General features: G+C 43.9%; 1 protein-coding gene across 2 annotated transcripts; it reads left to right on the top strand.

Annotated features, from left to right (window-relative positions):
* Positions 1–84: 84 nt before the first annotated feature.
* On the top strand, positions 85–14,483 carry ripk4 (receptor-interacting serine-threonine kinase 4). 2 transcript variants are annotated; one of them, XM_080509148.1, is made up of 10 exons: positions 85–135; positions 3,900–3,961; positions 5,107–5,354; positions 7,668–7,959; positions 8,936–9,084; positions 9,261–9,310; positions 11,025–11,183; positions 11,296–11,411; positions 12,312–12,552; positions 12,636–14,483. In XM_080509148.1, exons 2-10 carry the CDS (start codon positions 3,956–3,958, stop codon positions 14,009–14,011), a joined length of 2,637 nt encoding a protein of 878 aa, XP_080365274.1. In that variant the 5' UTR covers positions 85–135; positions 3,900–3,955; the 3' UTR covers positions 14,012–14,483. The 2 variants fall into 2 exon arrangements, with proteins under 2 accessions (XP_080365274.1, XP_080365275.1); XM_080509149.1 differs by lacking the exons at positions 85–135; positions 3,900–3,961 and having other exon boundaries at positions 4,594–5,354.
* The last annotated feature ends 10,589 nt before the right edge of the window (positions 14,484–25,072 follow it).

Raw genomic sequence — 25,072 nt, 5'->3', positions numbered from 1 at the left:
ATCGGGGGGCGCTGTTGCTTGATTTTGTAATGAAACTACACGGACGTGTACAGAGAAGAAAACTCTACAAACGTGAAGAAAATGGAGAGAACCCGACATCCGCATGGACTGACGACGTATCGGATGTTATCAGTGGTGAGTCTCGACTATAAAACTACTGATTTGGATAATACAACTAGAATATTGACCGCGAGTCAAACCACGACGGGGCCGCCATGTTTGTTTACAACTGGATGAGCAGGAGGGAGGGGGGGGAGAGATGCGCAGGAGCAGGCTCTGAAGGCTCCATCAGTCTGCAGGAGAGAATAGTGACCGTGAAAGAATCTTTCCACCTCGGGAGGCGGGATAGAAACTTTGTGGGTACAGTTGATCTGCACACCGGTGTCGTGTTTGGCCTCCAAAAGTGCAGAAAGTTTTGCGTATACACTCGTATTCGTGTAAATGGTACCGTAGAAACTCCATAAAGCCTGACATTCATGCCGGTGGTTGTATTGTTGTGGCTGGCCGTTGTGTCTTCACCGGAGGGAGAACGGAGTGGTAAAGCTGGATCTGCAGGTCCTGGCGGAGGTTGACCTTTGACCCCGAGCTGCAGGAGGCGAGCGAAAAGTATGAAAGGAGATTCTCATTTATTCATGGTCCAGCAGGGGGTCTTTCACCTGGAGGTCCTTTAATCCTATTAAGTAAAGTACCTCTGATGACTGGATCAGATTAATATTGATCACTGTCTTTCAGGGTCGGTTATCACGTTAAGGCTCCACAAAACAAAGCCTTCACACTGCTCACCACTGAACTGAAATTTAATTGTTTCTGCAGACGTGATTCCACAAGAATAAAATGTCAAAATCGTAACAAAGCCACAAAAATCCTCTTTGAGAGAAATGTTTCTGCTGAAATGACGGAAATGTAAATATTAAAGTAGTGCAACTACATAGATTATCATATAAACATGAGATTTTGCATGAAGCATCCTGACACGTAGGGAAAACCAGCAGCATAAGATTTTGGGGGTTATGCTTCCTTTCTATTTACAAAAACTACCATGAACATGCACTAAAAAAAGTCACACATATGAATCAGTCAGTCTGGGCTGATACCACAGCAACGGGACCCGACCAGAGACCGGAAACATTATTCTCCTTGACAATGGAGACAAACCAGTACTTCCAGTATTTCCAGTATTTGCAGTACATCAGTACTTCCTGGCCCCCAGAGGATCAAGTCTCCTTCAGCACTGCTGATTAACGGCTTCTTATCAAAGCTTCTGATCAGCCATTCATTGTGTGTTTTTGTGTGCACGTGTGTGTGTGTGTGTGGGTGTGTGTGTGTTACCTTCTGAACAGATAAACCGAAGGGGGAAAAAACAACCCCCGAACAAATTTACACTAAAAGGTTGAACAGGAGGTGAACATAAATAATCTTCAGCCAGAATCCAGAGCAGCTTAATGTTTAATCAGTTCAAACGGCTGCAGCAGAGCGACGGAGCTGCAGGACAAACAGGAACTCAGCTGGTTGAAGCTTCTCGTCTCAGATCGGGACTGAAAAAAACGCAGAGAAGGACTTTATACGCGAAATGCTAAGTTTTCCACTGCACATAATAAATAATATGTTTGATCACATTAAGGAAATATATACATATCAATTTTATTTAATTCAAACTGTTCCATTAAAACCTGCTTTTGTATTTGTTTTTTTAAAAAGCATTATGTTTGTGTTCAATTCTGTTTTTTGAGATTGATCTGGTTTGATCCGATTGTTTTCAGACGTCTTGTTTCTTTTTACCGCCTTATTTCTTCATCGTGAAAAAACAAAAACAGTTTCTGACTATAGATTCTGCAGCCTGATGATTTAATCTGAGCTACTTCTGTAAAAATGCATCTGAGGGACGATTAGTGGAGCGTGAGGAGGAGGAGCAGGCAGATGTGGATGTCCTTGATATTTTTTTAAAAGATAAACACATCAGATTAGATAAATCTTTATTTATCCCACAAGAAAGAAACTTATACACAGACGAATATATAAACTAAGCAATATACATGGGAAGCAAAACAAAAACGCACATGAGCAGAATTAAATGACTTAAGTCATCTATCTATCTATCTATCTATCTATCTATCTATCTATCTATCTATCTATCTATCTATCTATCTATCTATCTATCTATCTATCTATCTATCTCACCTGTCCCAGAGGACACGTTTTAATAATGTTTTGGTTAATTAAGAGGTGATTATATAACTTAAGAACAATCCAGAAGGAGTGTGTGAGCAGGATACAAGCGCTTTTTTTTTTTTTTTCTGAACAGGTACAAATACATTTCAACCTTTCATTTCATTGTGTTTGTTTGTCTCAGCTTGAAGAGTAATTTAAGCCGAGCGGCGATATGACGCAGGCATCAGGGAGTTTTTGAAAACATTTTTTTTTTATGGCTTTTTAATTGTTGCTTATTAAGATGGTTTAGTCATTACAAAGATCACAGAGTGTAAATCTTCTTACTCTCTCTTTGGAAGACGTCCAATAGAGTGAGTTAGTTCATGTTTATTGTTTGAATAAAATATATTTTTTTATTTAATTCAATTTTATTTTATTTTATTTTATTTTATTTTATTTTATTTTATTTTATTTTATTTTATTTTATTTTATTTTATTTTATTTTATTTTATTTTATTACTCAGCCAACATACATAAATCTCAACATTACTTCAAGTAATTTATTAATTTTTTTACAATATTTTACAATTTTTCAGTAAATAAAAATATGTTGGGGTTTTTTGGGGAGATACAAGATAAATGTGGAATTTTTGTCTTTTTTTTAAGAAAAAGGATTGATGTTTATTAATGACAAAGGAAAAATAAAAGAAGAGAAATAACAAAAGGGGCGAAAGAACAGAAAAAAGTAAATAAAGAAAAGGGAAAATAAAATATATCTGCAATTTATGAAATAATTTCTATAAAATAATTCAAACAGTAAAAGAAAATGACAAATTTTCCATTTGTACTGTTTTGAGATGATCCATTTATAGTTTGTTAATTCCTTTTACTTCCATTCTCTTATCTTTCCTTCTACCTTATATATATCTTTTTTTCTTTTTTTTTTTTAAATAATAGACCCATGAAGTTAAAGTTTCAAACATTTATATTTGAATCAAGCTATTCTGTGAATGAAGCTTGTTTTTTTTTTTATTATTATTTTCTTCCTATATTATCCCATTTATTTATTCTTCTAAATCACTGTTTGCCTGCGGATTCTTGCAGACGTGCATCACTTCTTATCTCCACCCTCAGGCCGACACGCAGCAAACATACCGCGTCTTACAGGAACTTGCATCATCGCGTACATATGTCAGGCTTCCAGCCGGAGCAGATAACGTGCAGTTAATCTCCACATTACTGTTGTTTTATGATAAGTGACGGATGAATCATTTACAGATTTGCAGATTTAAGACCTGAAGTGGGGATGTTTGGATGAAACACTGAACTTTACAGCTGAAATAGAGAAATGAAGCGCGAGATTTGTGTTTGAGTCCAAAACTGTGTGCAGTTTTTTTTTTTTTTTTTTAATGTTGTGCAAATGTTATTTTGTGTGTGAATCTTTTAAATCTTTATAAAGAAGCAGATCAGTATAGAGAACAGAATGTTCATTCAGTGTGTGTGTGTGTGTGTCCTGAGAAGAGGAGTCCACACACACCAGGTCAATATCACATAACCCTCCTATTGTTCACTCCAGTTTTTTTTTCCGCCTCGGGGTTACATAACGAGCAGCAGAGGGACAAAGGTGTGTTTATTAAATGGCACATTCCTGAGTTCATGGACTCGTCTACGTTACAATAAATATTTTCTCTCTCTCTCTCTCTCTCTCTCTTTCTCTTTCTCTTTTGTTTTTTCTTGCTTCTTCCTGGTAGACATGTGAGAACGCTCCGGACTTCAGGGCATCGTGGAGGCGATTGTGGCGACGGCGATGATGGTTCGTGTTATTCGCTCAAGTTTTCCACTCTGTTTGAAAGACGGGGCGTGACGGGAGCAGTGGGAGGGGCTTGATCCAGCAGTGGGAGGGGCCTATGGAACTATATATATATATATATATATATATATATATATATATATATATATATATATATATATATATATATATATATAATTATTTTTTATTTATTTATTTATTTATTTATTTTAATTAAAAAAACATTTTTAGATACAATACAGTCATTCCTCGGTGCTTTTAACAGAGAAAATAGAAAAGCCCAAAAGACGTGGAACTATAGTTGTGTCATGATCCGAAGCGCGCAGTTTGAATTTTTGTGTACGAAAAAAAACAACAAAAAAACATTTATGTCGGGAATCTAAGCTGGATGTGAAATAACGTGTTGGAGGAAATACGACAGAAACTCAGGCCAAAACGATGTTTTTTTTTGTTGTTTTTTTGTTTGTTTCTCCACGTCGTTCTTGAAAAGTTGCCCTTCCAACACGGGAAACATCTGAATCCGCCGTGAAAACCCTCCGTGATGTAGTACATCTGCCGGGTCCGTAGGTGGCGCTGTAGTGCTCCACAGGAATCCAACAGATACATGCAAAAACAGAGGAATCCAATGTCTCGCCATATTAAACCAAATAATGAATAAACAACAGCGTGTCTGTAAAACAAACTAAATACATTTATTTTAAAAGATTTGTTGACACGACTGGGTTTCAAACCTGCATGGGAGGCCAGAATCTTACCGCCGGGCCACAATGGCTCCAATATGTGATGTGGATTCTAGAACTTTCAGGGTTTTATTCACGACAGATGAAGTTTAATGGTGACAGAACGCAGCAGGAAGTTGTTTGTTTGGAGGTTCCAGATGAGAAGCGACTAAATACTGAAGTAGAACCTGCTTCTTATTGTTGGAGAAGGGGGGGCGGGGCCTGACTCAGGTACAAGGAGGATCCTGGCCCGGTGCCAGAGGGAGGGGCCTGGTTCAGGTCCAGGGAGGGGCCTGGTTCAGCTCAGGCACTAGGCTGAGGGGGAAAACAAGGAAGAGCTCACAAGCGGGCAGGTCGGTGTGTTTGTCAGAGCGCGATCAGCCTGTCCTCCCCCCTCCTCCTCCTCCTCCTCCTCCTCTTCCTCCCCAGACACTCTCACCCCGGAGAGGGACAGAGCGAAGGACTTTACCGCCGGTGGGAACGGCCCGCTCGGACATGGACGTCCCGGATCGCCCACACGGGAACATGGGGCTCCTGCGGACCTTCGACTCCTCCGAGTTCGGCAGCTGGGAGAAGATCGGCTCCGGCGGATTTGGACAAGTCTACAAGGTCCGGCACAAACAGTGGAAGACGTGGCTGGCCATCAAGTGTCCCCCCTGTCTCCACATGGACGACAAGTAAGTGGCAGCAAACACCCAACGTCTCACGTCTCGAGACTGAACGGCAGGTCGTGAATCACCGTGTGGAAGCCAGACTCTGCAGCAAACAACAGGCCAGGTTTGGGTATTCCAGTGAGGACAAGGCTCCCAGGGTCAAAGCCGAGTGTGTACACACACACACACACACACACATATACCGACACACTCACACACACACACACACAGCAGCTGACCACGGCGTTTGAACCCTTCAGGCAGTTCCTTCCCCTCCTCGTCTCGCATGCCACCTTTTCAAATGTGGCTATTCATCGATATGCAGGCTGCAAAAAAAAAAAGAAGCACATTATGATGTAAAATAGTAGGATTCCTTGGTGTGTCGCATCCTGTGGACATGTTTTAAGGATTTAAGTTGTTGATTTAAGACTGGAGGAACAAAACCTTAAAACAAGTCAAGGTATTTCAGCGAGGCCTCGTAAAGGGTTAAATAGAAGAGAAACGCTCGTTGGAGTGAGTTGATGTTGGCAGAAATGATGCTTGTTGACAATAAACAGGCAATTTCAGGTTGTAGATCTATAGATATAGATCACAACAAACTCTCCTGGAGACTCGATCTATCTGGTTTTACTGCTTTATCCATTTGTGGATCTTGATGTTGTTCTTTAATGTTTCGCGGAAGGATTTAAAATTTTTTGTTGTTGTTGTTGTTTTCTCTTTCTTTCCGGTGTCTAAGAAGAAAGTTTTGTTGTTGTTGTCTTTGTTAGAAACATGATGCATATGTGTTGCTCTGTGGACTATTGGTGCCTGAATCATCATGGGAAGATTTCACTCTTCAGTCTGTGGCGCACACACACACACACACACACACACACACACACACACACACACACACACTGATCTAATCAGGCTGCGAGATACTTGAGGGAAAAAAAAAAATCACCTCCACACAGATCTATCATCTCGTCACAGTCGCCGGCTCAATTCAAACAGGTTGAAATCCGCCATCTTCTCCCCTCTGCAAACTTTAAAGGCTCCGGTGAATCAGAGCCGGTGATGTTATCGCCTGCAAACACGTCGGCGGGGTTCATAAACAGTAGTTTTCCTGCTGACCGGCGGCAGCAGCAGCAGCAGCAGCGGCTCAAAGACGCCTTTGTGTGTCTGAGGCTGTGTGGCACAGACAATGCAAGAAGCTGCTGAACCGGTCCTGCCGAGGACATTGTGAGGTGCTGAGCAGCACTTTGGATTAGAGAGGAAGTTTAGTAAACAAGCGCTCCTGTGTTTGGTTATTATCAGAGGAGGAGGGGGGTTGATTTTTTTTGTTTGTTTTTTTTTGCCACCTGTTACTCACAATTCTAGTAATTCTAGTAAACGACGTGGTGTTCAAATGTCTCATTTCACTGATTGCTGGCTCGTCTCTCGTGTGTCCTCATTAAGACGCTCTTTGAAAGCGTGAGGTCATGAACGACCTGCTCGTGTGTGAGGTATGTCATGTCATCAAGCGCCGGCTGATAAAAACTTGAGCAACGCTCAAACGCTCATTTTTTTTTTTTTTCTTTTCAAGTGTTTGAAGCGCGGCTGAGCTGGAATGTCTTTAAGTGAACCCGCTGCACAGTTTTTCCTCCACCCATGTATTGTGGGTGCATTCTCCCCCCGGGGTCACGCCCCCCCCAGAGGTTTACGGCTGATAGACGTTCGGCGTTTTTTATCTGCTTGGCGCATGATGTGCTGGAATTCGAAGTCGCCGCGGCGTTGGAACGAACCCAACGCCACCAAGTTAATGTTTGATCACTTCGCTTGGATGAACGGCCGAGGGGGCAAAGGTTAAAATAAAAATTCCCCCCCACAACAGTTCCATTCACATCCAGAGGGCAAACCACACACACACACGCACACACACACACTTCCACTCCTCATTGACGAGATTTGCTGCTGATTTTTCTTATTTTCTGCTATTGTTCTGTCAATTATCAAAATCATGTTGTCGTTTTGTTTTGCTTTTTTCTTTCTTCTTCTTTGTTCTTTGTTTTGTGTCCTTTTGTCTTTGCTTTTGTTATCATTGTTGTGATTATTTTGGTTTTTGCTCTGTTGTTGCTCAGGCTGGTTTAATCTCATGGCAGTTGGAAAATATTTGGATCACTGTGATTACTGTATTTACAAAAAAAAGTATCTCCCCACTAAGTCTATCTCTGTCTTTCCTATCCTATCCTCTCCTAAAAAAAAGAAAGAAAATATTATTATTATTATTTTTTTTTTTTTAAAGAGTGGAAAAAAAAATGTAAATAAAAATTCAGAAAGTCGTCGTACGGCTGTAATCTGGGTTCCTCTGTGACGCAGGGAGCGCTCGGAGCTGCTGGAGGAGGCCAAGAAGATGGAGGCGGCCAAGTTCCGCTACGTCCTGCCGGTGTACGGGATCTGCGACGACCCGCAGGGCCTGGTGATGGAGTACATGGAGACGGGCTCGCTGGAGACGCTGCTGGCCACCGAGCCGCTGCCCTGGGAGCTGCGCTTCCGCATCATCCACGAGACGGCGGTGGGGATGAACTTCCTGCACTGCATGACGCCGCCGCTGCTCCACCTGGACCTGAAGCCGGCCAACATCCTGCTGGACGCCCACTACCACGTCAAGGTGGGGGGGGGGGTCGGGAACTCGTTTTGATCCAGGGTTCTGCAGCGGCTGCCTTTTTTTTTTTTTTTTTCTCAATTCATATTGGCTTCCTGAAACTTTCCTGACTTTCGCCCTAAATAAATGTAGTGAATAAACGTTAATCTGCATCCCCAATAAAAGCTAAAACCTCTAAAATGGCTACAAAGGGAATAATTGTCAAATGAAAAAACGAGCCAAGAAGCCTAAAAGTGTCAAAACGGCTAAATTAGAAAAAGAAAAACATCTAAAAACTATTAAAGTGGTTAAAAGCAGCTCAAAAGCCTCAAACCAGGAGTGAAAAAGGCTCGAATAGCAGAAATAGAATGGCAGAAACGGACAAAACAAACGATTCAATCCACTAAAATAACTAAAACGTTAACTAAAAAGCTTAAAAGGAAAAAAAATTCAATAAAATAAGTTTCTAATTGAATAACTTTAGTGACTCATTACCTCATTTTAAAACACGATTTCTGCCGCAGGCGAATTTCTATCTGGTGGATCGTAGAAAATAGTGCTTCTTCTGGTCATAAGGCTTCTTTTCAGACACACACTTTTAATTTGGACGCCGTGTGCCTCGCCGCCTCGCCGCCTCCCGTCCTCCATTTTTAAATGACAGGTGCGTCGGGCCTGCGCCGGCTGGGAACCGCCACTTCTGGAGTTTAATACCTGGATGTAAACACGTCGGCGGGGCCTGTCCTGACAGGAGCCATTTAGCTCCTATTAAATCTCCCTGTGTGTGTGTTAGTGTGTATTAGCGTGTGTGAGTGTGTGGGTGTGCAGGGCCTCTCCTCTCCTGCAGGCTGGGACACGGCTGCGTTCGCCCTCACCATACCACATAATGAGAACCTGGAGTTAGTCATCGCTGCCGTGATGTTTCATGAGAGACGGGCTGTTTGAGGGTCTTATCTGATCTCTTTCTCTCTCCCCCTCTCTCTCTCTCTCTCTCTCTTCCTCTCAGATATCAGATTTCGGCCTGGCCCGGTGGAACGGCCTGTCCCGGGCCGACGACATCAGCAGAGACGGGTTCTGCGGCACCATCGCCTACCTGCCGCCGGAGAGCATCATCGAGAAGGACCGGGTGTCGGACACCAAGCATGACGTGTACAGGTGGGGATTGTCTTCCTTTCTTTCTTTCTTTTCTTTCTTTTTTTTGGGGCGGGAGGAGCACAAACGAGTGTGGAATTAAAGTTCTGGAAAAACACCAGTCAACAACCACTTTTTTTTTAAAAATCCCAGTAAGACGTCGATTTCCTTAAATTTGTCTCTTCCTTTTTTTTCTCCAGTTTCTCCATCGTCATCTGGGGGATTCTCACTCAGAAGAAACCCTACCAAGGTGAGACCCGCCCACAGGTCAAAGTTCAACAAGAACATTTATTTAATTAAAAAAAATTTTTTTTTTATGAACGATCGTCATGATTATTGCGGCGATGAGTCGGTGTTGGAATCCTGCTGCAGTAGTTTTCCATAAACTAAACTACTTTCTGTTTTCACTCCTAAAAGTCTATAACTCCACCCCGTAAATAGTGTTTGTTCTGTTTTTCTATCCCAGTCCCCACTTTGCGCTATAGATATTCATTTCTATTTTGTCATGTTGCTATTTAAATGTATTTTTTTTATTTATTCTGGGTTTTTTTTTTACAACATTTGCGCAGTCAAGCTCAACTTTTTAGTTTTAAGTCGGCACCAACTTAACAAAATAGTCTTTATTTCCTGTTAACATCAGAACAGGAACAGAAGAGAATTAAATTAAAACTCATGGGAGGGACTTTGAGAAAAAAATGTAAACATGGGAAATAAAGTTGATTAATTTTATGGGTTAGGCCACTTTATTCTCAACATTTTCCTGTCATTTTCTATTCCTCATGAATCGACTCCTCCATTTAAAAAGGTCACTTTTCTCCTATTAGTTCCTGATACTTCACCGTTATTAATGCACCTTTTTCATATTTTAATTTATACAAACAATGTAGGTTACAAAAGTCTGTTTTTTCCAATGATTCAAGCTGTAAAGAATTTTAGATTTAATACACAATAACTTACAGCAATAATAAAGTGTTTGATATCTAGCAAGTCATGAAAATCAAATATACAACGTCTTAAAATATTTCAGTAAGTGGCATAAACGAGGGAAATGTGTTTGTTTTTTTGAAGAGGAATCTCTAAAAACAATTTACGTTTAAATTATATTCTTTTTTTCCTTCTCAATACACTTTTCTCCATATAAAAGAGTAATTTTACTTCCTTGTATGTGACTAAAGGTTGGGTCTGATGTATTACTGGTAATATTTCATTCTCGAGTTGTTTCCTTCAATCTATGTGATTGTAAATGAGATTAAATGACCCGCCGAAGTCGAGCGCTGAGGGTTCCAGCCTGAGGGAGAATAAAATTGATTAAAATTCACCCCTGAGGAGACGAGAAGTCACTCAGCCAGTTTGATTTGTACAATTTTGGTTTTAAAAACATCACTGCTGCTTCCAGATCTGAATTTTAAAAACAAAAACAAAAAGTCAAACTCCTCCATGCGGCTCATTAAGCGCGCAAAACTTTCCACCTATTTTTATACCTTGGCACGGATGAGCTTTCATAATTTCCAGTAAACACAATGGGAACACACACTCACACACACACACACACACCTTTCTAGGCGTGTGTGTGTGTGTACAGGATCTGCGTGTTTACTCTATGAATTCCTGTGCAGGCAGGTGGACAGGGCCAGACTGGCAAGCCCAGACTATTTTACTTTTTTTTTTTTTTCCCCGTTTTTCCACGGTGTGTGTTTTTTTCCCAGGCGTATCAGGTTGAGGGCCGGTGTTTCCATCGGGCGCTTCCACCTCGGTTGATCCACGCATAATCAAAAAAAAAAAACTCCACAATGGCGATTAAGGCCTCGACTTGTTTGTTCTGAATCACTGGGCTGATCCCGCAGTCGGATTAAAAGCGAAAGGCCAGAGCCGGGACTCGGGGGGGTGGAAACGACACTCCCATATCTCACCCGCGCAGGAAGATGGTGGTAAATTTGTTTTGTTGTTGTTGTTGTTCCCGTCAGGAGACAGAAACATCCTGCAGATCATGGTGAAAGTGGTGAAGGGCGTGCGTCCGGACCTGGGGGCGGTGCCTCGCTGTCGACCTTCGGCCTGCGCCGGGTTCCTCAGCCTCATGCAGCGCTGCTGGGCCACCAAGCCCGACGCCAGACCCAGCTTCCAGGGTGAGTGCGTCTCCTTCCACCTAAATATTCCCGGGGAACCGACGTTTCTTTAGTACCCCCGAAAAAGAAAAAGAAAAAACCCCCTCTCACACGGGAGCCGCTGTCCTTCCAGAGATCACATCCGAAGCCGAGGAGCTCTGCTCAAAGCCGCAGGAGGAGCCCAGAACGCCGACCTTGTCCACGCCGGAGCCGGAGCCCACGGCGCCCACTTCCCCCACGAGTGACCTGGTAAGAGGGGACGCTTCTTCACGGGTCCCTCAGGCCTCCACCCGAGGTTCACCGGCGTCTTATTAAGGACCGATTTTTTTTTTTTTACATGACGAGTGAAAACGTGGCTTGAAACACCGTTTCGTTGTAAAAACGACGTCGTTTCCAAAACGTTTCTGTGTGAACGTGAAACTTTTCGGAAACAAAAAACACAAAAATGACGTTTTCGGTTGGAATTCTGGCGTGTTTTTTGTTTTGTTGTTTTTCCAAAGCGATGTGTACCGCCCTTTAAAATCAAGGAAGTTGTTTTTCTCCGTGACTCATTCGAAGTCGGTTTAACATGACCTGGATGACTAATAATAGACATAACACATTTTAGATTGTTTGATAGATTTCTGTCTTGTTCGATGGAATCTCGCACAGGAAATATGGAAAATTGTCAGAAATGCAAACAAGTTAACTTGTTTTGAAGCTGGAAGAAGTGAAATGTGTAGATATCATTTCTAAAACGATGAAAATCGGTAAGAAAAATCCTTCGTTGAGGAACGTTTTTGTCCTAAATACATGCAGGGAATTCAACAATTTACGAGAAATGTGACTTGGATAATGATACATTTTTTTAATCTTCTGAACAGGTGTTTTTCTTCTCGGCCGTTGCGTTCCTGAGCAGTTACCGCGTTTCTGAAATATTTAAACGATGACTGATTTCCTGGCTTCCTCATTCATGTGTAACCATCCACTTAATGCCCTTCTTCCGTCCAGACGCCATTACCACTTTATAAGTCATATATTTGATTCGGAGAGTCGTCGTGTCACGGGGGAGGAATGTCGACGGGCGGCATTGTTGGAACAGCTTTTGTCACATCCTTGCTGCTGGTTGTGTACGTGACAGGCCTTTTTTTTTTTTTTTTTCCACAACAGGTGAGCGTCAACAAGCCGGTGCGTCCGAAGTCGGCCACGCTGCCGGATCAAGACTACACGCTGTCGGAGCTGCTGAGCAAGGTGGACTCCTGGATCTCGAGGAGCTTCGACCGGGTGAAGGAGGACGGCGGCCACAGCAAAGAGAACACCTGCAAGAGGCTGTCGGGCATCTCCTCTGCGGACTCCGCCTTCTCGTCGCAGGACTCCATCACGCTGTCCTTCGAGAAGGAGAGCACGTGCGGTAAGGGAGGCGAGTCGGCGACCCCGCTGTTCGACCTCGGATTTTGCCGTTCTAAGTCGAGGCTTTTCTCCTCCGTGGTGCAGAACTGGCGGAGGTCCAGAAGCGGAAGCTGTGCGAGGCCATCGGGAACAAGGACATCGCCAAGCTGATGAAGATCCTCCAGCCGCAGGACGTGGACCTGGTGCTGGACGGCGGCGGCAGCCTGCTCCACCACGCCATCGCCACGGCCAACGAGGAGGCCGTCAAGTTCCTCCTGCTGAGCAACGCCAACCCCAACCTGGCCAACTCCCGCGGCTCCTCGCCGCTGCACGTGGCCACGGAGAAGCACCTGAAGCCGCTGGCGGAGCTGCTGCTGGGCCGGCGCGGCACCAACGTCAACGCCAAGGACGAGGACCAGTACACGGCGCTGCACTGGGCGGCGCAGAACGGCGACGAGGCCATCACGCGGCTGCTGCTGGACCGCGGCGCCGCCATCAACGAGACGGACGGCCAGGGTCGCACGCCGGCCCACGTGGCGTGCCAGCACGGCCAGGAGAACGTGATCCGCGTGCTGCTGAGCCGCGGCGCCGACGTCCGGATCCGGGGCAAGGACAACTGGACGGCGCTCCACTTCGCCGCCTGGCAGGGCCACCTGGGCATCGTGAAGCTGCTGGTCAAGCAGGCCGGCGCCGACGTGGACGGCCAGACGGCGGACGGCCGCACGCCCCTGCACCTGGCGTCCCAGCGGGGCCAGTACCGCGTGGCGAGGATTCTGATCGAGCTGGGGGCGGACGTGCGCCTGACGTCGGCCGGGCACAACACGCCGCTGCACGTGGCGGCGGAGACGGGCCACACCAGCACCTCCCGCCTCCTGATCAAGCACAAGGCGGACGTGGGCGCGCGCAACGCCCACGAACTCACGCCGCTGCACCTGGCGTCGCAGCGGGGACACCTGGCCACCGTCAAGATGCTGATCGAGCAGGGGGCGGACCCCCGCGCGTCCAACGGGGCCCTGCGCTCGCCCTGCCACGTGGCGGCGGAGAACGGACACTGCGACGTCCTGAAGGAGCTGCTCCTCCACTGCCCGGACGGAGGCTCCCTGCCGGACAAACAGGGCCTCAGCCCGCTGCACCTGGCGGTGAAGGGCGGCCACTCCAACGTCATCACCGTGCTGCTGCCGCACGAGTGCCGGGACTTGGTCACGGAGAGGTCGGCGGCGGAGCCCGCGGTCCAGGAGGACATCGGGCACTTCCGTGAGGGTATTGGACCGCTCCGGGAGCATATTGAGCCCCTCGTGGAGGACGCCGGGTCCCTCCAGGGGGACGCCGGGTCATTCCAGGGGGACACAGGGTCCCTCCAGGGGGACACCGGACACCTTCGGACGGGCACCGGGTCGCTCCAGAGGAAAGTGGTGATCCTCAAACTGACAGAGCACAGGAACAAAGACGGCCCACAGCCCTGTGCGTCGGCGCAGTGCTAACCAGAGCAGACAAGAATGTAGCGAACCGTCTTCTTTGTGTGCGTGTATATATATATATTTTTGTTTGTTTTTTACTCTGCTGCGTCAGAGTCGGGTGCGGTATAGTCAATCCAGTCTTAAGAACATTTTTTGGGGAACGCAAAGGGGCCAGGACCCTCAAGCCCAGATAAGCTTTGATGTAAATATGTACACTGTGAATCTGTAAATACAAAAGTATAAATGCTGTTGTAATGTTTACTTTTTTTTTTCTTTTTTTTACTCTGTGATGATAATTAAGAATGCCACGTCCTTTAGGATCTTTTTTTTTAAACTACACCAGCATGCAGCTGGTATACCTGTAAGCTATATTTAAAAGAACACCACCCCGGGTCGCGAGTCTGTTAGACAACCTGCAGTAGATCAATCGAGTCGTTGCCTTCTTAAATGAGACATTCAGTGTTCTGTACGCGTTACATATCAGTGCTTCATCATCCATTAAACCATCTCAAAACTATTCTTTTGGTTTCGCCTCGTTGCTTTTGGGTCTTTGGAACTTTGATGAAATGTATTTTTAGGGTGCGTGGAAAAACCTTTTTCAAGGGAAGAGGCAAAACTTACACGATGTGGTCAGAGTCACTTCAAATGCAACTTTTTGAACAACTCCGATCTTCTCCATGGGAACGGGAGGGAAACCATGCCATTTTTTTTTTTTTTAATAGCTGCTGTTGTGTTTTTTTTCCTGCACAAGTGCAAGTGGATTGGCAATATCACCAATGTTTACCTCCAGAGTGTCATGTCATGTGTTTTTTTTTTTTTTTTTGCATAACAAGTCAAATAAGGGATTCATTTTAAATGTGTTTTCATCACGTGGACCATCACAACAGGGAGAACATGCAAACTACACGTTCCTGCTGTGAACCACCACGTGACCCCGACAAGTAAGCACACTTAATCTAACGCATTTTAAAGGTAACGCACTTCTCAACGGCTCTGACTCATTAGTACTTTGTTCAAACAACCGAGCCTTGACTCGCGGCGGTTCGTGAAAACTTAAGTTTGGAGGACGAGCCGGCGTGTCTGCTCGCCGCCGCTCCGCCAGCACGTGTTGGGAGACGATCGCCCTCCGACGTCAACTCGACCTGGCGTGTCTGCATCTGCAGCCTCACCCAGAGTGTTATTATTTCACCCGCCGCCGTCGACTCCAGAGCGTGTTGAGGTTGGCACCGACCATGGGAACTGCCCCCGAGGGGGATCACAGGCTGCCAGATGATGGATGGTGGGGGTGGGGGGGGGGTGGGAAAGGGGCTCTCTCGTGTAATACCTGCAACATCAGCCTGTTGGCTAATTCCTCAGACCACTTTAACTTTTCATCACCCGCTCACGCCGGCATGCCATCGCCGACGCCTGGAGGGCTCGGCTTTTTCGTAACCCGAGAACCTCTGCGCGGGCGTGTAATTCTCCTGTTTGTATAGTCGGCGTTTGCAGAGATTCGGGGAGGGGGGTGGGATGGCTGTTTGAAATGTGTGTAATCTGAGGCCGCTGTTTTGTGTGAGGCAGCACTCTGCAGGGCCGGTTGCCTGGTGAGCCGCCTCAGATCCAGATGCAAGGCGAGATAATGCGCTCCCGTCGCCCCCCAATCTCAGCTTCCCGTCAAGACGTGGGAGCGTTTGACAAGACGAGTGTCGGACAATGCTCTCACAGTGTCGAGGTTTGTTTTTCCTCTGCTGTCTGTCTGCGTGATTAAAGTATCCGGTTCGTCCCTCACCAGATGCATTGTTTCGTTCAGACGGCTCTTTGCTAAGACACAAAATATATAATCGCTGAACTCTTGACGGTGCAAACAGGTTATTCCAGAAATTATAAATAGACTTACGTAAACATTTGATATGACTGCAGGTTGAAATTTAAATCCATCACCGTTTCAAAGGTATCAGAATAAGCACAAACTAATTAAAGTCTATATACTTGGGAACACCTGAAAATGGTCATACTTGCTTTAAGGCAACGACACGTTTGTCAACTTAAAAAAAAAACAACACACATGTAAAATCGTGCAAGTCATTCTCTGTTGCTTCCAGTAACTCTAATTCTGCCTCTATTTGCTCTCAATGTTCACCTTGTATCTTTAGTTTTCTGAACCTGGTGTCTGAAGGCTCTAACTCAGGCCCCGTTTACACCACAACCTTTCACTTGACACCTAATATGTTAAAAAATAAATAAATTTAAAAAAGGAGTGTGTTTAGGCTGCAGCAGCGGACACAGGGACAACGATGTCGTTAGTCTGCCGGACCAAGGGAGGGCGCTGTTGCTTGATTTAGTAACGAAACCACACAGACGTGTGTGCAGAGAAGAAAACGCTACAAACGTGAAGAAAATGGAGAGAATCCGACGCCCGCATGGACTGACGACGCATCGTCCTCTGTCAGGGGTGAGTGTCAACTATAAAACTACTGGTTTGGACGATAAAACTAGAATACGGACCTCAGGTAATACGACTACGAGCCGCCATGTTTGTTTACAAGTGGATGAGCGGAGGGTGGGGGGGAGATATGCGCATGCGCAGCCTCCCATCAGTATTCGTTGTCGTGAGAACGGGGCCTTAAAGTAACCATATATTCATAATTTTCTTGCAACTCTTAAAATCAGGAGTTAAACATTTTAATATGGACGGGCTTTTGAATACAAAATGGATTTTAATAAACCCAGGATGAACTGAGGTTGTCTAGATGAGGTTGCCCTATATGTGTGGTTGACGTGAGAGCAAGGCGATATAAGAAGGAACAAAAAGACTTTGTGTCGGTCGGTGTGACTGTGAGTTCTTAACCGTTCCTCTGCTACTAATGTATTCTCTTAATTCAGTTGCTCTCAGTCTGATCCCCGTGTTTTAGCATTAATGTCTTTCTTTCTTCTTACCCTGCTCTATATATACATTTTCTTTGCCTATAGAATAATTACAGCTCCAGAACACAAACAAGAATTCAGCGTGTGGACAGAAGAAAGCCTCAATATTTGCCTCTTCATATATTTCTTTTAATGATCATTTGCAGTTTAAAAAAATTACCAACATGACATATTTCTCACATTTTCCATTTCTATTACATTTCAAAAGACTATGGTTGGCAGATCATTTTTTCAGGACTTGTTTTTCTCTCTTTACAAACTGAAACCATCACATTGTGGACAAGTTTTGATCTGCTAAAGAGACACAAAACCACGTTATTTATAACTACTTATGTGAGAATTTCAACTTTGAGCAGAGAGGAAGAACTTCACTAAAGAATAGCACTTAACAATTCGCGTGCAGTAACAGGCACCTGCAACGTTACATCACTAAAGTGCAGCAATTTAGCTGCAGGAGGAAGTCTTGTGTTGTGCAACCTCTAATTGCCTCCCTCAGTTGGGCCGGGTTTGTTTTGTGCACAGAGCCGCGTTATTGTAGTTCGGCCGTGACACACTGGATGAGCTGTCCGCACGAGTCACTGACGTTCAGCTGAATTCACCTCGGCTCGTGGGGAATTCCTCTTATGGAAGGGAAGCTCACAGAAATTAACCTTAAATCGAAGCTGATGTTTATATTTCTTAAAGTCTTTCAGTACAGCGGCTGTTCTTATTTCTGTTCGATCACTGTACATCAGCATATCAGTGATATATACCCATGATAAAATAAGAATAAAATTACAATTACAATTCATTTACATTTGCTAAACGATAACAACGATAAACAATAATTACTGTCATAAGTGTAAACACTATAAAGTCCCCTAATGTGGTTTTGCCACAATCGATTAAGATACTTTGCCAATAAAATGTTGCTCGAATTATTTGGAAAACATTAAACGTTTATATAATTTGTATCCAAATCAAACTACAAAGGCTCCAGCACTGCCTTGAGGAATTCCACGTGTGTGTGTGTGTGTGTGTGTGTGTGTGTGTGTGTGTGTGTGTGTGTGTGTGTGTGTGTGTGTGTGTGTGTGTGTGTGTCCATCCGGCCGGCCCTCGTCCACAGTTAAGACAGATGGGTTGGTGCCGTTAAGGAAACGAACGCCACGTTTAAAAGCACAGGAAGTCGTCTCCACTGTCCCTCAACGTGAAGCAGGTTAAAACTGAGTCAAAACGACACGCCCTCTCTGACTCATTTCCTTTTTTTTTGCGTCGTCCTGCTCCTCCGCCGTCTTCTGGGGCCTGAACGCAGACCTGCTGACTGACGGATGAACTCAGAGCCTTCGAATCACGGCAGTCACGTCCCCTCGGGTGATTAAAGCCCACCGGGCCTTCAGACTCCATCCATCATGTCGTGGTGCCGCTCAGGGAACTTTACTGGGACCACAGGTTTTTTGTTTTTTTTGGGGGGGTGGACTCCCGACGGGACGTAGAGCAGCCAGCTGTACGGAATGTCAGCCAGGTCTGATGTGTCATCGTGTGCACAGGCCTGAGGAATGCACCGTGTTTGATACAAAGCATGGACTGTCGAGATCAGCTTGGTTACAAACTGCCTAGTGTTGCATTAAAGTATCAAGGAGAGGTGAAGCGGGATATTAAAAAAATATCACAAGAAATCATTATCGCAGTGGGTAATGAGTAAACGACAGATTTCTACTTTGAATAAACTGCAAGTATGATCTATACAGCACGCGTAGCATGAAGATCCCAGATGTGAGCTGATGATTCAGTTCACTTTGTTCATCTCATAAGTGATTTCATGCAAAATGATGAAAATTACATTCAAAAAGCAAAAGAGAAGCGGCGTCAGGTTTAAAGTCGCGTGTGAACTCGCGACCTGGCGGCAGCTTCCCCCGTCTGATTCTAACATGCAAGCTTCGCTTGACTGAACAGCTTCTATAGGGACTCATCATGGTCGTCTCACCGTCGGCATGGCGACGGTTAGGATTCCTTCTTCTACTCCAATGCTTCCTCTAACCCTCAGGTCTTCTCTTCAAGAAAAAAAACAACAAAAAAGACTATATATATATATATATAAATATGATTTTTTTTTTTCCAACCAGAGTTGGAATTCTTCAAAACACTTAAACTAAACCCCGACTTTAAAATTACCTAAACTTCTTTCAAGTAAAACCCAGACTATTTAAAATAAATCAAGAATATTAAATCAGATTTCATCTAGCTACTTCCACAACATGTTAAAATACAAACACTGCCACGCCTTCTGCCCTTCTGTAGGGCAAATTATTTGATTAAAATCTTATTTTTGGACATGATAATATAATTTGGCGACTTGTAAAAGCTATTTACTTATTTTTAGTCTAATCTGGATTTTAAAATAAATCTTACTTCAAGATTTCAGATCATTTAGAGCGCACTTGCTGCATGGACAAATAAATTCCCGAATTCCAAGTAATTTTCTTGTCAAATTTAGTGTTTATATGTAATATTAAAATGTCTTTACATGTTTTTGCAGCGTGACCCGTTTGCGCCCGCTCTCCATAAATGTTGCCTGACCGGTCTCGTTACGAGACATAAACTTTACATAAAGTTCTGTATCCTTTTCGAACATATTTCACTGTCCATAAATGACAATAACCGTCTTAAATCCTCCCTTGAGGCGCTTTAGTGCTGCAGCCGTGTGACACGATCAGCGAGCGTCTCCTCGATTACTAAACATCCTTCGAGTCAGACGAGGCGTCTGGAGTTGCTCCTTTGTCGTGACGGCGACTTTTACAGTTCGGCTGAGTCACGCCTCGCCTCGCCGCTGCCCCCCTGACGACAAGGCCCGGGGGAGTAAAGACATGCGCTGGAGCGACACGAGGCCCCTGCCGGGGTTCAAAGGCAACAAGAAAAGGAAACAACGAAAAGAAGATACTTGTTGAGAAACGCGTTTCCTCGTATCAAAGCTTATTAGTCAATCAGCCAAACGTGAAAAAACGTCTGTTCAGAGGACTGTGATTGGTCGCAGCTGTACGCCGAGGTGGTTTTTCTCCCTCTCTCTCTCTTTCCCCTTTTTTAACCTCACAGAACTTGCTGAACCGGATCGCAGATTGCATCTGCGGGGAGCTGGAGCAAGCCTCAGCATGTGGACGTTGCCTCGGGGTGAAAAGGTGGATCTGGGCGCCGATGAATTAGAAGATTTACGGCCAACCGAGCGGCGGATCGACAGCCGCGGCTGTGTCTTCGTCCGGTTCGTCACTTCGGCGACGTGCGTGGTCACCGGGACGGACGGAGCGTAACGCCGTGAGGTCGAAGCGTTTGCGTGAGCGAGGGGGGGGGGGGCGTTCACGGCATGCGTCCCTGCCGTCTGGCCACTGGGGCGGCGCCGCGGAGCAGCACGGCGACGTGTCCGGATCTGCTCCGGGATGACATCAACGGGATGACTCTGGTTCCTCCAGGAACTGAACATAGACGTGTAGTGGTGCCGTCATCCAAAAAAAAAAATAAAAAAAATCAGGCTACGTACCTGATTTTGAACACAGTTTGCACGCTCACGTGTTTTACCCTCCATCTAGAAAGCGGCGATATTTGGTAACAAATTCCTTGAGGTAGCGACGGAATCCAAGCTAAGATGTGCCGAACGGTTTAGCCAATCATAATTAGACCCTGTGGAGAGAACATTTCAAGTAGGAAGGCATCGCCGTTGTGTTTTCGAAACACAGAAATGGCAGTAAAGCTGAACACAATGTAGTTTTGCGCCTGGGCCACTAGGGGCTGCTTTTGGTCCGAAAACATTCTAGTGGAAAAGTTAGATTGTTGTCGCAGGTGACGGTCAACTATAAAACTACCAAGTCCCAGGAGAGTATGGACTGGGAGTCATGACGGGTAAACGTTGTTGTTATTGTCCATCTACTTAGCATGTGCAGGAGAACTATTTGTGCACAGGCGCGTTGCTCGCCAGCAGTTTTAGAAAGTTTTTTTTTGTTTTTGTTCTCTTGATAAAGGTTGTCTTGTAAACAGGGTTTTAGGGTGTTTCTTGTTGTTTGTTTGTTTGTTTGTCACTGTGTACAACTCACAATAGTCAGGGATGTCAAACACATTTTGGTTCACCTTGAGAGGACCGGACCGGCTTTAAGTTCAAAGTTTTCCATTTATTGTGTGCTGGAGTGAAAAATATCTACGTATGAAAATGTCTATATTATTGAAAACCCAAACTATTACATGCGGACATGACAACAATTCAATTCAATTGTACTTTTCAATTCAATTGTACATCATTTCAAGGTTGTTGGGTTTTTAGTTTTTTGTTACAGAAAGAATCCCCAAAAATACACAATCCACTCTGCTATTCTTAAAAAAATTGTTTAAAAAAAAAAATTAAATCAACATTTTCTTTGAATTTTTTGTATAATTTGATGGTTTGTCCAGATTGCAGGTTGGTTTTGACCCACAGGCCTCATGTTAGACCTCCAAGGCTAAAAGAACAGCAGAACACTGTCTCGTACTCTTCTTTTAAAACATAAACAAAAACAAAAAACTATCGCAGAACAGTGAAATGTCAGGAAATATTTCTGTTTCTTCACTTTTCTTTACTTTACTTTTAGAAACATTTAAAAAAAAACATTTGTGATAATATTAATTCATTTAAACTTAAATTTAAACATTTAAAATTCACAATTAAACATATAAAACTTAAAAAAAAAACACTCAAAAACAGGATTCAAGACTAAATCTTTTTGAGTCTCATCTCATTTTACGGAAACTTCCCAAAATTGTAACTCGCTTCATGTTTTGAGCCCCGGGCGTTTCTGTGATGTGCGGGTTGAATGTATCTGTTTTAACGGGAGAATATATTTATCATTACCCCATGTCTGATCACAGTCAAAAGACAATTGGAACCATGAGGCATTGCTCCACCTGCTGTCCATGCTCCCACCGGCCCCAAACCTCACATTCACCTTCAGTGAAGAAAAGACTTCAACCAATGAAGAGCACCTGGAGGACTTGGACCATGCAGAGACTGTCAACAGGTATTTTGTCCAAACTTTATCTCTGATGATTTTGAGTCTTTTTAAACACACCACCAAATGAAATAACTGCTCAATGTTACACGCATTTAACATCATTGTGCTTTTGCAGAGTACCTGTTTCTGTAGAGTCTAGAGAAACAGGTTCTAGACCCCTGAGATACTTGTGGATGGAAAGAGGGATGGATTTGTGCAGGTGCACTATTAACTTCTGACCAGGAGATGGCGCAACGTCTTCAGAAGAACTGGTTTCCTTGTTGCTGGCGGTCGGGAGTCACATTCCAGCACAGGTTTCAACATGACGATGAGCCTTTAATAAACACCTTCTTCCTCTTTTATCACATTTGCCCCTTCCCCAAGTCATATTTTGACATTATTTGCATATTACAATCTTTTTGCATGGAGAAATCCTCAGGCAAAACAAAAACCCAAGCTGAAGTCTGCGGATTGCATAATTAACATCTGCCTGAAAATCTCCTCTGACCTCTGGCAGCAACAAGACATCTTCACTTTAGTGAGCCGCTGCTGCTCGCTGGATTATTTTCCACTCGCTCTCTTTCACGTCGACGTTATTGAGCCTCGGGAGGAATTTGTTTTTTCTCTGCATTTAATTCGCCCTATTCGTAATTCACCTAACCTGCGCACGGTGGGGAATCGAACCGGCGAGCACAAGCTCAGGGCGTCCGCTTACCTTTTTACAAATTGGTGACGAAACCAGCAGCCTGGTTGTAGCCTATAGCATATATAGTTACATGGTTTGAGTGACAGTCCCGGGGGGGGGGGAGATTTTTCACTTTGGCTGAAAAATGCTTGGCCTTTGAGTAAAGACCTGACAGCCTGAATGGAGAGATACAGAGGCTTTTTTTTCTTTCTTCTTTTCTTCCATATTACATTCATCCCTCCCAGCTCCGTATTAGAAAAGGTCAGTGTGTGTGTGAATTGTGATAAAGAGAAAATATTAACTGCTGGCTACGGAAACATAATAATCCACTTTCCTGTCACAGCGGCCCGGCGGCGCAGTCGGAAGACTTCCAGTTGACCTTCGACAAGGTTGTGCAAACTGCGTGGCCTTTGATTATAAAGACTGACATTTTACTCATTTTAGCGCCGCTTCAGACTTCAGATGGGTGGAATCGGATTCAACGGCGCAGAAGGAAACTGCAGAGAGAAATGGGCAAAGCCGACATCCGTATCAATGTACCGAGTTCAGACTGAATTTTGCACCGAGGTCTTTTAATCTCAATGCACTGAAACGTAAAACCGCCACCGTAAAGAAACGTATAGTACCGTACAGTTTCTCATTAATACAACGTTAATGAGAAACTTTCTCGCCGTCATGGAATTATTAAAGTTTCTTTTATTATGACATAGTTTTCTAATTATAGTGAAAGTGGTTGTGGTTACGCCAACATTAATGAGATAGCTTCTTGTTATTACTGCATAGTTTTCTGAATATAATAATGAGGTTTTCCCATTTCTCAATATAACAACAAAACTGTCACAACAACAAGAAACTATCCCACTAAAGTTTCGCATGAAAGCCGCAATAACGAGAGAAGTGTGTCGTAATAATGGCAAAAATATGTTGTAGTTGAAATAAATAATGTCTTTACTGTGGCGGTTTTACGTTTCCGTTAGAGAGACACACAAACCCAATCCGAATTCAAACCAGGGACCGTCTTGTTGTGAGGTGAGTGTTAACCACTGGGACACACCGTCAGCATCTTACTGGTTTGAACTAATGTCTCAAATACATTTTAATCATTTAAAGTGAGCCGTACTGGTAAAATAGTGCCTTAATAACCTCTAAACTTAAACTTTAAAGTTTTTCTTTGTCGCGATGCAGAGTATATCTGACAAAAAAGTCTAAGTTTCTGCTTGGAGCCTCTTACAGGCCGGTTTCATTACTCCTACTCGAGCACAGATCGTCACAACGCTGAGCAAAAACCAAAGACACAACAAACACAGGGAAGCAGATCAGTTTCAATCTGACAGAATCCAGACCCGTGTAACGACATTCCATATCTTAAAACTGTCATGGAGCGAACCCAAACAACAACGAGGTCACAGGAACAATAAAAGCCACGACAGAAACAAATGCCGGACAAATTGTGACATCATACACCAGGACTTTTGAACATTACAGCTACTTCAGTAAAATATCTATCAAGTCTGATATACAAATGTTTCGTCTTCCTGCTTTTCACAATACACCGTGCGTTCTGGAGCTTTTAACAATTAACTTCCTCTTCCTACGCAATAATGTACGGTTTTCTGGAAACGGGAGACGGAGACAATATGAGGCCTCTAACCACCTGTTTCTACTATTTCTACTCTAAAGACGGAGCAAGAATGACCTCCAACGTGTCCAGTGACTATATAGTAATAAAGCATGTTCATTTATTCGCTGTAATAAAGACATCAAAACATAGGATAACAAGTGATCTGTTGAAAATCTGTCAACTGGACTATTTGCTTAATAGAAAACAGCAAACATACACAATTATACTACTCATCAGGACAACAAAATAATTTTGGGGGGGTGTGTGAAATCGCACTTTAGAACATCCTCGTCATTGCAAACCTACTCGTGTATGAATGATGTAACGTGCATGTCAAGTCACTTTACATTAGTAAATGTTTTGTTACAGCCTGATCCTTTAATCTACTTTTCAAGGAGTTTATTTTTTCTCCAATCGGGCTGTGAACATATTGTGCCAAAATTCCTCTACCAGGCTCATTTCTTCCACTATTTTCCTATTAAACTAATGTAATGTGAGCTTCTCCGTCTAGTTCTCATTTTTCTTGTTATTTGCTTGTTTTCACTGCTGGCTGCTTAACATGCTGCCACTTGAGGATGATAAAAATATTCTCGAATCCTTGAATTTTCATATATTTGCATAACATGTTGTTAAAAATGTTTTGCAATCATCATGTGAGCTAATACATAATGTAGGCACTTGTGCATGAATTTGGAAAAAACAAACATTTGGGGATTATTTGACTTTATAATCTGAATAATGTTGCATAAAACAAGAAGCAAGATCAGAAAATCTGTATGATTAAGTCATTTATAGATTCACAATATGAGCACAGGTGAAGGTTTTTAAGAATCTCCATTTTAACCCTCTAAATTGGGTTCAGATTATCTTATCGTAACAATTTGTTTATC

The sequence above is a fragment of the Blennius ocellaris genome (genome assembly GCF_963422515.1).
Source record: "Blennius ocellaris genome assembly, chromosome: 14".
Lineage (NCBI taxonomy): Eukaryota > Metazoa > Chordata > Actinopteri > Blenniiformes > Blenniidae > Blennius > Blennius ocellaris.
The sequence above is the reverse complement of the archived record's forward strand: the minus strand, read 5'-3'. Positions and strand labels throughout refer to the sequence as shown.

Excerpts from the sequence above, each read along its gene's own strand:
- ripk4 (XM_080509148.1), top strand. Across the intron at positions 9,311-11,024 it reads TCAGAAGAAACCCTACCAAG|GAGACAGAAACATCCTGCAG; the intron begins GTGAGACCCGCC and ends TGTTCCCGTCAG. Across the intron at positions 11,184-11,295 it reads CGCCAGACCCAGCTTCCAGG|AGATCACATCCGAAGCCGAG; the intron begins GTGAGTGCGTCT and ends CTGTCCTTCCAG.